The following is a 12,346-nucleotide window of genomic DNA, read 5'->3' as shown; positions in this document are numbered from 1 at the left end:
AGACACTTCTCTTCTAATTGTGCTCTCTCTTAATCATTTGAGACCTATGACATATATTCTAACCAAATAAGGACATTTATATTCTTAAGTGAGAGAAAGTATCTGTATACCATTCATTTAAACATATTGTATTTACAAGTACAAATGAAACAATCCAACTATAAGCCTTTCCTTAATTAAAAAAAACAATTATGTCATCATTGCTTGAATCAACAACAACAACAAAAACTCTTTGATATGTGCCCCTTTGGGAGGGAGGCTTTAATCATTATTTTAAAAATCCATAATTAATATTAAAGAAGGATCCATCAGAGTGAGATTTTTTTGGTACTATACTTACATAAAGATTTCTTAAAAACCTGAACGCCTTGTAAAAATCTACTTTTCAGCTATCTATGTCATTCCAGCAATTGTATCACAACATAATTCTTAAAATCTAAGCATTTTATGGCTCTTTAATGGCTACATATAACATAATGCTTTCTGATACAGAGCACTGCTTCTTAGAAGTCAGCTTGTTTATGAAAGGAAGGGTGTGGGGCAGCCAGAGGTGGCAGTCTGTTGTTTTATAAAGGGCTTTGAAGTCCAATACAGCATGGATCAAATGGCCCCCTGTGAAGATTTTCTTTGTGTCAGCATTAGATACACGAATTTGATATCATTTATTTTTGCAGGAAATACCAATGAACTTTGTGGATCCCAAAGAAATTGACATTCCACGTCATGGAACTAAAAATCGCTATAAGACCATTTTGCCAAGTAAGTTTCTTGATTCAGTAATTTGCACTGCAAAGCACAGGGCAAGCCTTTTTCATTCACCTTGGCTTCACCATTTCCAATTCTCACAATGCCCAAATTTGGAGTTACAGCCATATATCAAACTAATAATAACCATTAAAGTTGTGTGAAGTAAATAATTTCATTCTATATTACTCATATTATAATGATCTGCTCACAATTTCTGTAGATACATGACTCTAAAACTTTATTGTCCTACACATTATGGTCAATTGATTTTTATCATGAGTATCAGCTAATTCAGTAAGGAGCATCTTTTCAACAAATAATGTTAAAACAACATGCCTCCCTACCAAAAAATAAAATTGAACCTTACCTTGTATCATGGATCAGATACCTACATGTTACATAGGAGCTAAAAAAAATAAAAATCTTAAGATTAAAAAGGTATAAATCTTCATGATCTTCAATTAGTCAATGGTTTCTTTAATTTGACATGAAAAGTACAACAAACTAAGAAGAATAAATTAAACTGCATAAAATTTTAAAGTGTGCTTCAAATGACACTATCAAGAAAGAGAAAAGGCAACCCACAGAATAGTAAACAATATTTTCAAATCATGTATTTAAAAAAGAATTGTAAGTATAGTATATAAAGTACTCCTACAATTCACTATTAAAGGACAACCCAATTTAAAAATAGTCAAAGGACTTCAGTAGAAGTCTACCTTCTCCAAAGAAGATAAACAATAGCATATAAAAAGATGCTCACCATCATTAGCCATCAGAGAATCAAAATCACAATGCTATGTCATTTCATATCCACTAAGATGATTATATAAATGATAGACAATAAAAAGCATTGGCAAGGATGTACAGCAATTGTAACCTTTTCAGACATCGCTCATAGGACTACCAAATGCTATAGCTACTTAGGAAAGTAGTATGTAGTTCCTAAAAAGGTAAAACCTCAAGTTACTTTATGAACCAAACAGTCTACTCCTAAGTATACATCCAAGAGAAATAAAATGTGTGTCCACACAAAAAAATACACAAAAATGTTCATAGCAACATTATTAATATCCAAAGAGTGGGAATAACACGAATGTCCATTGATTGAATAGGAAATGAAATTCAGTATATCCAAAATTCATATTTTATATGAATATTCTGAATTTATATGGAATGAATAATAAGAAACCAGGTATTAATATATACTAGAAATGGATAAACTTTAAAAATATTTTGCTAAATGAAAGAAAACAGCATAAACACATCATATTTTATAATTCCATTTGTATGAAATGTCCAGCAATCAAATGTATGAAGACAGAAAGCAAATCAGTGGTTTCCCAGTGTTGAATGGAATGGGAATGACCGCTAAAGGGTATGGAGTTTATTGGGGAATACTGAAAATGTTATAAGATTCGTCAGTCATTATGTTATTTTCAGGATGCTGTAGCGGAAAAACATAACTGTGGTGGCATGCTAGTGGACAAATTATATAGAATGTGAATTATATCTCAGTGATATTATTACCACTGTGCATAACAATCTCCCATCATCTGTGTTGAAAATCCAGCACCCTGTGCCCAGTCCCTGGGGTTTTATTTAAGTAGGTGTGTCCTTGAGCCCAGGAAACCGCTTCTAGCAAATATCCAGGTGATTCTGATACAACTGATACCAGGACCACACTTTGAGCTACTATAAATTACATTCAAGCTAAAATTGGCTGCATGAAAGTTATCAGTGTCAAGCAGTGAGCTGGATACCAGGGGCCCATAAGGAGTGAGAAACAGTAAGATCAAGGAGCTCATGGACTGGAGAGGAGAGACATGTAAATGAGTAATAATGTCATAGAGCTAGAATAGAGCTATGGTGTAAGAGGTACAGAAGTGTAGAAAGCACTGAGTAATTAATTCTGCAAAAACATTTTGGAGAAGTAATACTTTCCATCACTCAAGAAACAGATAGAGTTGGGGTTTTGGCCAAATCATAAACATCTGATTGCAACAACTCTGCAAAGATGGAGCTACAAAGATTTATTTGAAGTATTGACATTGAAATAGTTTAAATTTCATCAATTCACTTATAAAACAGCAAATAAATTCTCCATACTTATCATAAGCACTTAAACTCAAGCAGTTGAAGAATTTCTGGGGTTTTTTGTTTGTTTGATTTTGCAGTGCTGGAGATCAGAATCAGAGCCTTGTACATGCAAGGCAAGTGCTCTACCACTGAGTTAGATCCCCAGCCCAGAGTTACTATTAACACTGTTAATGCGTCTTGAGGCCTCCCCTTTGGTGGAATTGAAATGCATTGTTAGTCACTCCACACCAAGATTTTAACTAGTCTATATAGTCAAATCTATTTACCTCAGCTCTAATCACTGTCAAAAGACATTCTATGACTACAACTAGCTAAAAGGGATGAATGTGCTCTGTGTAAGAATTGGTTCTTTCTTCACTGCTAAAATTTTCATCTAAAATATACTGAACGTTAAGTAATTCATCCGCCACAATTATTATATATACAGGAACTGCCATCTAATTTCAGAAGGATTTGGAAATTACTAGGATTATTTCAAAGTTCAGCCTTCTCTGTTTCCTGCCCTGATGATATCAGACAACTGCGCCACAACCCTGTGTCAGCTTTTCCATTCCCAGAACTGGGTGGACCGTTTTCTCAACCAGGGGCACCTGTGCTGACAACTGATGTTTGGAATGATGGATTTTCTGTTGAAAGTGCTTGTAGCCCAAATATCCCACCCAACCTTGTTGCACGAAATATTATTTAGCAAATAGAGTTTTGACAAACCACACTCTTGGCTGAAAATTATTATGAGAGACTGAAATGAAATGGGCAAAGCTGTTCTTTATGATTTATTTTAGAATGTAATATGAGATAAATTTAAAACATTAAGTTAGTTGATGATTCACCATTGACCAAGATTTGAAACATTGTTTGTTTTTATTGTTTTAACCTACAATAAACTCCTTTTACATTTAAAATTTTGGTAGTTTGAACACAACAGTAATGCCATATAATTTTGAGGATTTTTTTTAGTGCATAGATACCAAGAACTCATTCAATTTTAACTATTTCTCTGAGGACAGAACAATGTTAGCCTGGTTCAGAACAATGTATATGGTGGATTGAAGTGCTAAAGTCAAGTTTATGTCAAATTATTTTGTAATATAAACAAATATTAGTCATAAAAAATGTTCTACCCAAAATCTCAAAAGCAGTAGGGAAAAGCCCAATCATATAACAATATGAAATTATTAGCACCCAATGAAGTAAAATAATAAAAACTATGTACACTTTTTCACTTATACAAAAATAAGGCAATACATACAAAATTAAAGAACACTGTTTACTCTGACTATTCTTTTTTACTTAAAAATGTAGTGTCTAGTTATGTTTTTAACTTAAATTATGCTTTTATATTTTTATATTAAGTACTTACTACAAGGTAGATATTCAAACAAGTGAACCACTCTTGAAGGCAACAGATTGAGTTGGATTATTTCCTACTCCACTAAAAAACATTCACAATTTGTAACAGGCTACTAAATGTTCCTTTGTCATCCTTTTCTTCATCTCTAAAAACAAGTGATAATAATTCTAGCTTCCAAGGACATTGAAAGAATTAAATGATATTGTATGTAAAATGACAAAGTTCCAATAAATAATACTATACTGTTGATTTCTGTTTTCCCTCCCTGACTAAATGATGATGAATCCATCAGTTGCAGAATAAATTACGGAAAATGTTCTTCTATGTATAGAAGGGTTCAAAAGCATAGTATTCAAGAGCCCTCTTTTATAATTTTCATGTGCTTTTTACAAGTGATCTTCTATATAATCACCATCAACTCTCTACAGCTATGGATATGTTCTATATAATTCCAATATGATAGCCCATTAACCATTTGTAGCAAGTGAGCACTTGAAGATTATAGCTAATGCAGCTAGAGGAACTGATTTCTAAATTTTATTTCATATTTAGATAAATTAATTAGCTTCATATGACTAATTGGCTACTGCATTAGACAGTGCGGGCTTGGTATCCTCTCTCTCTCTTTTGTTAAAGATATAACCAATTCCTTCCTTTCTTCTCATTTCCTGATTTATGTTGATTAGTCTGTGAAACCATTCTTTTCATTCCTGGCTTTGTTCACATGCTACAGTGATATATTTTTCCCCATCTAACCAATTTATCTCTTGACTTCAAAACTCAAATGCACTTCTTCCTGGGGGAAAATTTTGACACAGACTAACCTTTGATAAAATCTAATATAATGTTAGTCACATCAGGATCCAGGTATCATTTTGTCTGTTAAATGGAAAATTTGAGATTACAGCATATATTTTAGAGAGACCAAGTTGAGGAAATTTCATAAATATGAATTTGACAGAACAAATTTAAATACAGACTTGGTGAAACAAATCTATATTTCTGTCCAATAAAGTTGAAAGGAAACATGAACAAGGAGGAGAAAAGAAGGGAGATAAGGAAAAAGGAATTATGGGAAATAAGAAAAAAAGAGGAGGGGAGGAGAAAAATAAAAGGGCAGAGCAAAATAAAGAGAGAAATAATGATCAGTATTCAAATAATATGTGTAATTATTATTGCTACTACCCTGATGTATCATAAATGCTATGCTAAGTATTTAACATAGTTCAGAAGTATTTGGTTAAAATTATCATAGTGAATTTGACTAATATGTAGACTTAAATGCATAACATTAATAAAATTGTGGAGGTAGTGATGAAAATTATGATGATGATGGTGGTAAAGTATATTTTTAATCCTCAGCTGTTTTAATAGTCTAACCCAATATATTAAAAAGCTTTAGTTGGAAGTCTACTTTTTCCCCTATTCAGTCATATGTTGGGTTCTTGCTTTAAAGATAAAAAAAGTATTTGAAAACCTCTGAATACTTGGAAATTACTATAAATTACTAATTTCCAACATAAACTTTAGCTTGACATGGAATAGCTTCTACATAGTTATAAAATCGGGTTCCTAGTAAATCATATACATCATAAGCATTACAAAATCTGAAGGGACTGGGACTCTTTTCAAGCCTGAGTGGTTTAGGGCATTTATGGAAACTTCTAACAATCAGTGGATACTAAAAGGAATGAAAGTTTGCTTGTTTCATTTTTTTAGAAAAGAAAAAAAATCTGGAAAGTCAAAAGCAATGTTTTAACTATTTCTAATAGAAATTAATTCTAGTATTAAACTTTCTTTGAACACATACCAGACAGAAATGATATAGGATACAAAAGTGAATTACATACAACTTTTTGCCCTCAAGAGATTTGCCACAATCCATTCAGGGTAGGCAGAAATTTAAGCACTCAAAATGCAGGATGATACATACTGAAATAAAATGCAAGGAGTCTAAGCAAAATAGTGAATGGCTAGTGCTGCCTGGTAAGGCCAAGGAGGGCCTCTGAAAGACATATCATTAGAACTGAGCCCTGAATAATTGAGAAAGACTACTTTACCAGGCAGAGATGGCAAAGTATACAATATGTGCAAATGCCTGGAACCTATAAGGACATGGAATGTTTGGGTGATTGCCCTAGATCCATGGAGCTAGGTCAAAAGGTACATGTGGGAAAGTGCCTATGGAGAAAATGTCACTGAAGACCTGCTGTGCTCTACTAAGTAAGAAACTTGGATTTCATCCTCTGGGCCTTCACTGTCCAGGAAAAAAACTACTAGCCACATATGGCTACATAAATTTAAATTTAAATGAATTTGAAGTAATTAAAATGTTCATTCCTCAATTCATAGTAGCCACACGTCAAGAGTTCAATGGCCACATGTGACTAGTGGTCACACATGGTAACTAGAGATAGCTTCTTCCAAACAGGGGAATGGATTTGGAACAGTTTGTTGTAGACAACATAGAAGAAATCAGTACAGTGGCTAATTTAGTAATATCCAGGCTGGTCTAATCACTGCAGGCATTTTGGTGGCAATGCTGTAGAACCTGGGGCTTAATTTTAGACTAAAAGGAGTATCTTTTATTATATCACCAAAATTTTTTTTCTTTTACTTAGCAAATGTGAACTTTGATCCTAAGAAAATCTGAATTCAACTTCTGAATGTGCACCAAACCTGGATGTATAGAATACGCCTACTCTGTTTAATGCCTCCCTAAGCAGAACTGATTTGTGATAATACTATCCCTTTCTGATATCTTTTTCCAAAATATATATATATATATATGTAAATTTTAACTATTTCTAATAGAAATTAATTCGTGTGTGTGTGTGTGTGTGTGTGTGTGTGTGTGTGTGTATCATTAAACACACCCAAAATAGTGATGGTTTAAATAAATTGGAAGTGCATTTCCCTCCAGGTATAAGCTTCCTAGTCGGTATGGTGGCTTTGCCACATCCTTCATGTCAAGTCTTCTCTCTGGTTATTTTGCCATCCCCAGGGCCTTGGTTTCCCTTGCATGCTGAGATGCTGGTCACTGCAACCATGTTTTAAGCAGCGATGGAGTGAGAGTGGAAGAAGGAGAACATCACCCCTCACTTCACTCCTTTGGTGTAAAAATTACACACATCCCTGACTTTTACCTTTCACATTGAGAACTTAGTCAAGTGGCCACAACTAATTGCAAGAGATGATAATAATTAGAGGAGTCTTATGCTGTGCATTATACCAAGGCCCTGCCAGAACCTGGGTGGGATTTTGTTATTAAAGAAAGAGGGAGAGTGAATACCAGGAGACAACTGTCTTTTATACACATCTGGGTGTGTGGGGAGGTGTGGGGGTGTGGGGGTGTATGCGCACGCTCGCATGTGTGTATGTGAGCTATGCATGCTGTTGTGTGCTCCAGCTGATGACAGCAGAAATGCCAGATGGCCCCACACGTGCTCAGCAAGATGCTTAAGGGGACTGCACAGTCAAAAGCTCCCAGTCAGGTCCCCTTCTCTCTGTTATCATTAATTGGTGTATGTTCAGTGAATCCTGCTGTTTGCTCCACTGTGGCTTCTCTTTCGGATTGTTTCTAATTTTATATTCTGCAAGGAATTTTGATCCATATGGTCGACAAAAGATATGCAAAGAAAAATGGAATAATTTCACTCTGAATGTTAAAATGCAACTCATAGGAATTCAAAGAAATTTGGTAGGGCAAGGGGAAAGGGAAAGATGAGAGAACAAAAGAGCTGCCTACCACAAGCTCTTTGACATTATGAAGGACTTGGTAAATTTTATTCAGACCAAGAGGTTTTACCAACAAGAATAAATTTAGATGGGGATGGGGGATAGGGACTAAAGCTTATATTTGGAGGATATGCTTTTTAAAAAAATGGATAAAACGTCATGAAAACAAAGTTAGGCACAAGCTCTTTATGGAAAATGGCCTGTGCACATGAAGGTACCCTGCTACTGCTGTTGTGAGAAATATAGAGAGCTGCCACGACTTCAGCAGATCTGGGGGAAATGAGGTGTGCTTGAGTGACAGGTGCCAGCTTCTGACTCCTAGAACCTGCACTGTGAGGGCTCCAAGTGATAAGCTAACTTAGGAAACATTGCCAGGGCCCATTCTCTGCTCTAAGGAGGGTAGTCTGCTTCAGAATCATTTTCCCCAACACAACCCTTCAGGAGGAACTCAAATAAAAGCTGGAAGCCCTCATACCAAGAGAGAGCTCCATGTTGCTGAGCCCAGTCCACAGTCCCTTATGAACTATCCTAACTCAACTAGTCCTTATCAAATCCTCTAAGTACCCTGTAGTCATCCTTTTTCCTTTAGATCATCCAAAAGAACACACCAGGAACTTGTGCAACGTGTTTTATATGAAGCTGAATGAAGTCCAGCTACTATGAAGCACAGCATTACCAAGGGATGTTCCCACTGATTTCTAGGATTGATTGAAATCTCCTGGATTGTGATTGCTTACATCTGACAGGACCAGGAGCTGTTATACCTGTGCCTTATCCAATCAGCATTTTGGTCTTCACATGCCATTCTGTAAATTCAAGCAGAATTGGGGCTTCTCTTCCTAAAACCAGATATCTTACAGATCAAATCCGTTTTATCCATCCCTGAATGGAAGCTCCTATTACTTCTAAGATTTGCCTTCATTTCAAACACCCTATGGACTGATGAGTGAAATTTAACTTTATATTTTCAACACCACCTTTGATAATGGCCTTTATGGCTCTGACTTTGAAAACGTGGGTGGGTTCATTCTCTGCTTTACTTCTTCTGAGCTACATGACCTCAGGTGAGTTACCTAACCCTTCTATGCTTCCATTAACTAATCTAGATAAAGAGAATGGTCACAGTATCTACTTTATAAAGCCATGATAATTAGGTGACAGAATGCATAAAAGGCTGATAGCTGCTCTATCTCTGGCATACATTCAGCCCACAGTGAGTACAATGACAACCATGTATTGTCACCCCAGTGTTTGGTGATGGCCTCCTTATTTTTTCCTCATATTACCTATTACCTGCTATATAACAAATTATCTTGAAATTTAGTGGCTTAAAGCAATAAACATCTCACAGTTTCCATGCATCAGGAATTGGCTTGGTTGGATAGTTCTGGTACAGGATTATGTGTGAAGTTTCTGTTGAGACCTTGAGCAGGGGTGCAGTCAGCTGAAGGCGTGACTTGCGCTGAAGGATCTCCTTCCAAGAGGGCTCCCTCATTTTGGCTGTGCTGTTTGGCTACTTGAGCTCCCTCAAGACAAACACCTTCCTCCAGGGCAAACAACCCAAGAAAGAAAGCAAAGAGGAAGTGGTATATCCTTTAGGACCTGGGTAGCTCTGTCAACTTTGTCACATTCCATTCATTAGATGCGAGTCATTCATTTCTGCCCACACTTTAGGGAATGTGAACGGGACTCTACTTTTTTGTAGACAGAGTGTCAAAGAAGTTGTGGCTGTATTTTCACACCACACCACTCCTAGTCTTATGGGCTGACTTGTCTTTTTTTTTTTTTAACCAGTTATAGATTTTATTATCTTTAATAGTAATTATATGTGAAGCTAAATGTAATATAAATTTAAATAATAAATATTAAATGTATGTTGGTTGTGCCATATTTGTTACATTTTCAATTACCTCTAACTCCACTCACACGTATTCTATGCAACTTTCTTCCTCTAGTTCTCCCTACCTCACTTTATCTATGATTTTCTCAGCTTGGCCTGTGAATAAAAGAGATTGTCTCCTTGTCTTACACACAGACTGTCTTACTTCAGGATATGTGTATAGAAGGCGGGGTGCTTCCTTGCTGCAGCCCAGTTTTTACATCACCTTCCACTGAGAAGGGATGCTGAAAAGCATTGAATTTTCTATTATTTCAGGAAGAAACTAGGCAACTCCTAGGATGTAACACGTGGAATGTAATTATCAGTTTGTGTGGCTGCCAGCATTAGGGAAGCAACATGGCATAGTCTAAGGATGCTCTAGAGTAGATAGCAGATGTTCAGAGCCCGACTCCATTACTTACTTCCTGACTGTGTACTCTTGGACAAGTGATTTAACTTCTCTGTTTTTTGCTATTTGAAAGTTGGGGGTATCAATTTAGGTATTTTTATGAATGACTTATGAAGACTAAACAACATCATACCTGTAAAGTATTGTGAACAGACTCTGACATCCATTAGGTAATCAGCACAGGCTGTTGGTAATTTTATGATCAGACTGGGAACTCACTGAAATGAATTGTGGTTCTCTTTAAAAGCTCCCTCTTTTGTTGGTTTGCTCTACCCTCCATCCCCACACTGATAGACAGTGTCAGGCACCTAGTGAAATAGTCTTGCCTATCTCAGGAAATCAGGGGGTCTGGCCAGGGTCCAAGCTCATGAAGGAAGGCCAGGTGATTCACCTCTGAAGGGATAGAAGAAAGATAGGAAGACCGAAACCTGGTTCAAATTCCAAATGCCAAGAAAATGAGGATATAAATGAGAGATGGGGTCAAGTATCGAAAGCCCATGAAAAATGACATGAAGTATAAACTCATCATCTCTTCCTCATGGACAAGATTTATGTCAGTAGCAGAAGTCAAGATGGGCCCAAAGGTCCCTCAGTAAACATTGATGGCTCAAGAGACGAAGACAACATGTATAAAGGGCCAACACTGGCACATGCCAGACAATCAGTGTGTAAGTTAACCAGTGTGCCACTTGCAGGTTATAGGTGTTTTAAGAAATTTTAAAAGAGTATATTTATTTAATGTATTTTTTTCTTGTTTCCTCCATTAGATCCTCACAGCAGAGTGTGTTTAAGGCCAAAGAATGTAACTGATTCACTGAGCACCTACATTAATGCTAATTATATTAGGGTAAGTAAATAAATAGAAATTTCTTTCTGGTGAGCATGTTGACATACTTTGAATTATTGATTTTAGGTTTAGTTTTGCTTTTCTTCCCCTCTCAGAGTTTGATTTCAATTGGTTGCTAGCAAGGGTATCTGTTTGTTGTAATTTGTCAACCCTGTGTGAATCCTTCACAATGAGTCCTCCTTTTAGTCCCTGACTACAGTCTCCACACAGGTGCTCTGGTGAGGATGGAGAATTACAACCCTCAGTACCAAATGCCCTGCTGAACTTGCTAGGAAAACAGCCACATGCATCATGGTGCTAGAATCAATGAAGCTCTTGCAACCATGGTGCCTTTGGACCAGGACAGCCAAAGATCTTTCCCCTAAATGTTCACTGCAAGGCATCAACTTAAAAGACAATATGTTTGTATCTTTACTCCAACTAGGGCTACAGTGGCAAGGAGAAAGCATTCATTGCCACGCAGGGTCCCATGATCAACACCGTGAATGACTTCTGGCAGATGGTTTGGCAGGAAGACAGTCCTGTGATTGTTATGATCACAAAACTCAAAGAAAAAAATGAGGTATGATCTTTAGCCAAGTTCTGGATGTTATGCACGTTCTAGTTCTAGGGAAGAGGTTTTGTGTAAGTAAAATCACCATGTACCTCTGACAGGTAGATTTAACCTACTTTGTCCCATTGTCCCAGGTGTGAAACACATATTAAAAACTTAAAGTTATATAATATATAACAAAATTATATAATATTCAATATAATTATATAAAACACTTAATGTTAATATTAAATAATACTAAATCACTGTTGATATTCTTAATGTATAATAATATTAGTTAATATAGTCAAATATATAAACTCTTGATTTGGATTTCCAACCTATTTTAGTGCACTTGTGTCAATTTTGTTGAAATATTTATAGAATTAGAAGTTAATGGGTTAAGATGGAAATTTTGAGACATTTAAAGGTTAGGTCACTTTATACTTCTGAAAAATGGTAATTGGTATTGGTCTATGAGTGACAGTTTTCCTTCAGACAAGTCAATATACTTAGCGTGCACACATCTCATTTGTACCCATAGTCTCAGTAAGGACATTGAATGATTCCTGAAGTCTAGTCTCCTAGGTATTACTTATATTTTAGGACATCTTATTGGGGTAATTCATATTTTGATTTTAGTCAACATTTTCTTCTCAAAATTATTATACCATGACTTTTCCGTAACAATAAGAATTTAGGAAAATGGATCTTTTCCTTATACCCTTTTGGTGAATTGTAAC

At 35.9% G+C, this 12,346-nt stretch overlaps 1 protein-coding gene across 1 annotated transcript in view; it reads left to right on the top strand.

The window, feature by feature from the left end:
* PTPRR (protein tyrosine phosphatase receptor type R) overlaps nucleotides 1-12,346 on the top strand; it is a 252,601-nt gene that overhangs the window by 205,972 nt on the left and 34,283 nt on the right. The window contains exons 8-10 of the mRNA XM_081311808.1: nucleotides 675-759; nucleotides 10,992-11,071; nucleotides 11,496-11,633. Coding sequence (XP_081167934.1) covers nucleotides 675-759; nucleotides 10,992-11,071; nucleotides 11,496-11,633 — 303 coding nt within the window. The remainder of the gene's footprint in view (nucleotides 1-674; nucleotides 760-10,991; nucleotides 11,072-11,495; nucleotides 11,634-12,346) is intronic.

This window comes from Spermophilus citellus (assembly GCF_964194105.1).
Source record: "Spermophilus citellus genome assembly, chromosome: 10".
Lineage (NCBI taxonomy): Eukaryota > Metazoa > Chordata > Mammalia > Rodentia > Sciuridae > Spermophilus > Spermophilus citellus.
This window is presented reverse-complemented; position numbering and strand designations above follow the sequence as displayed.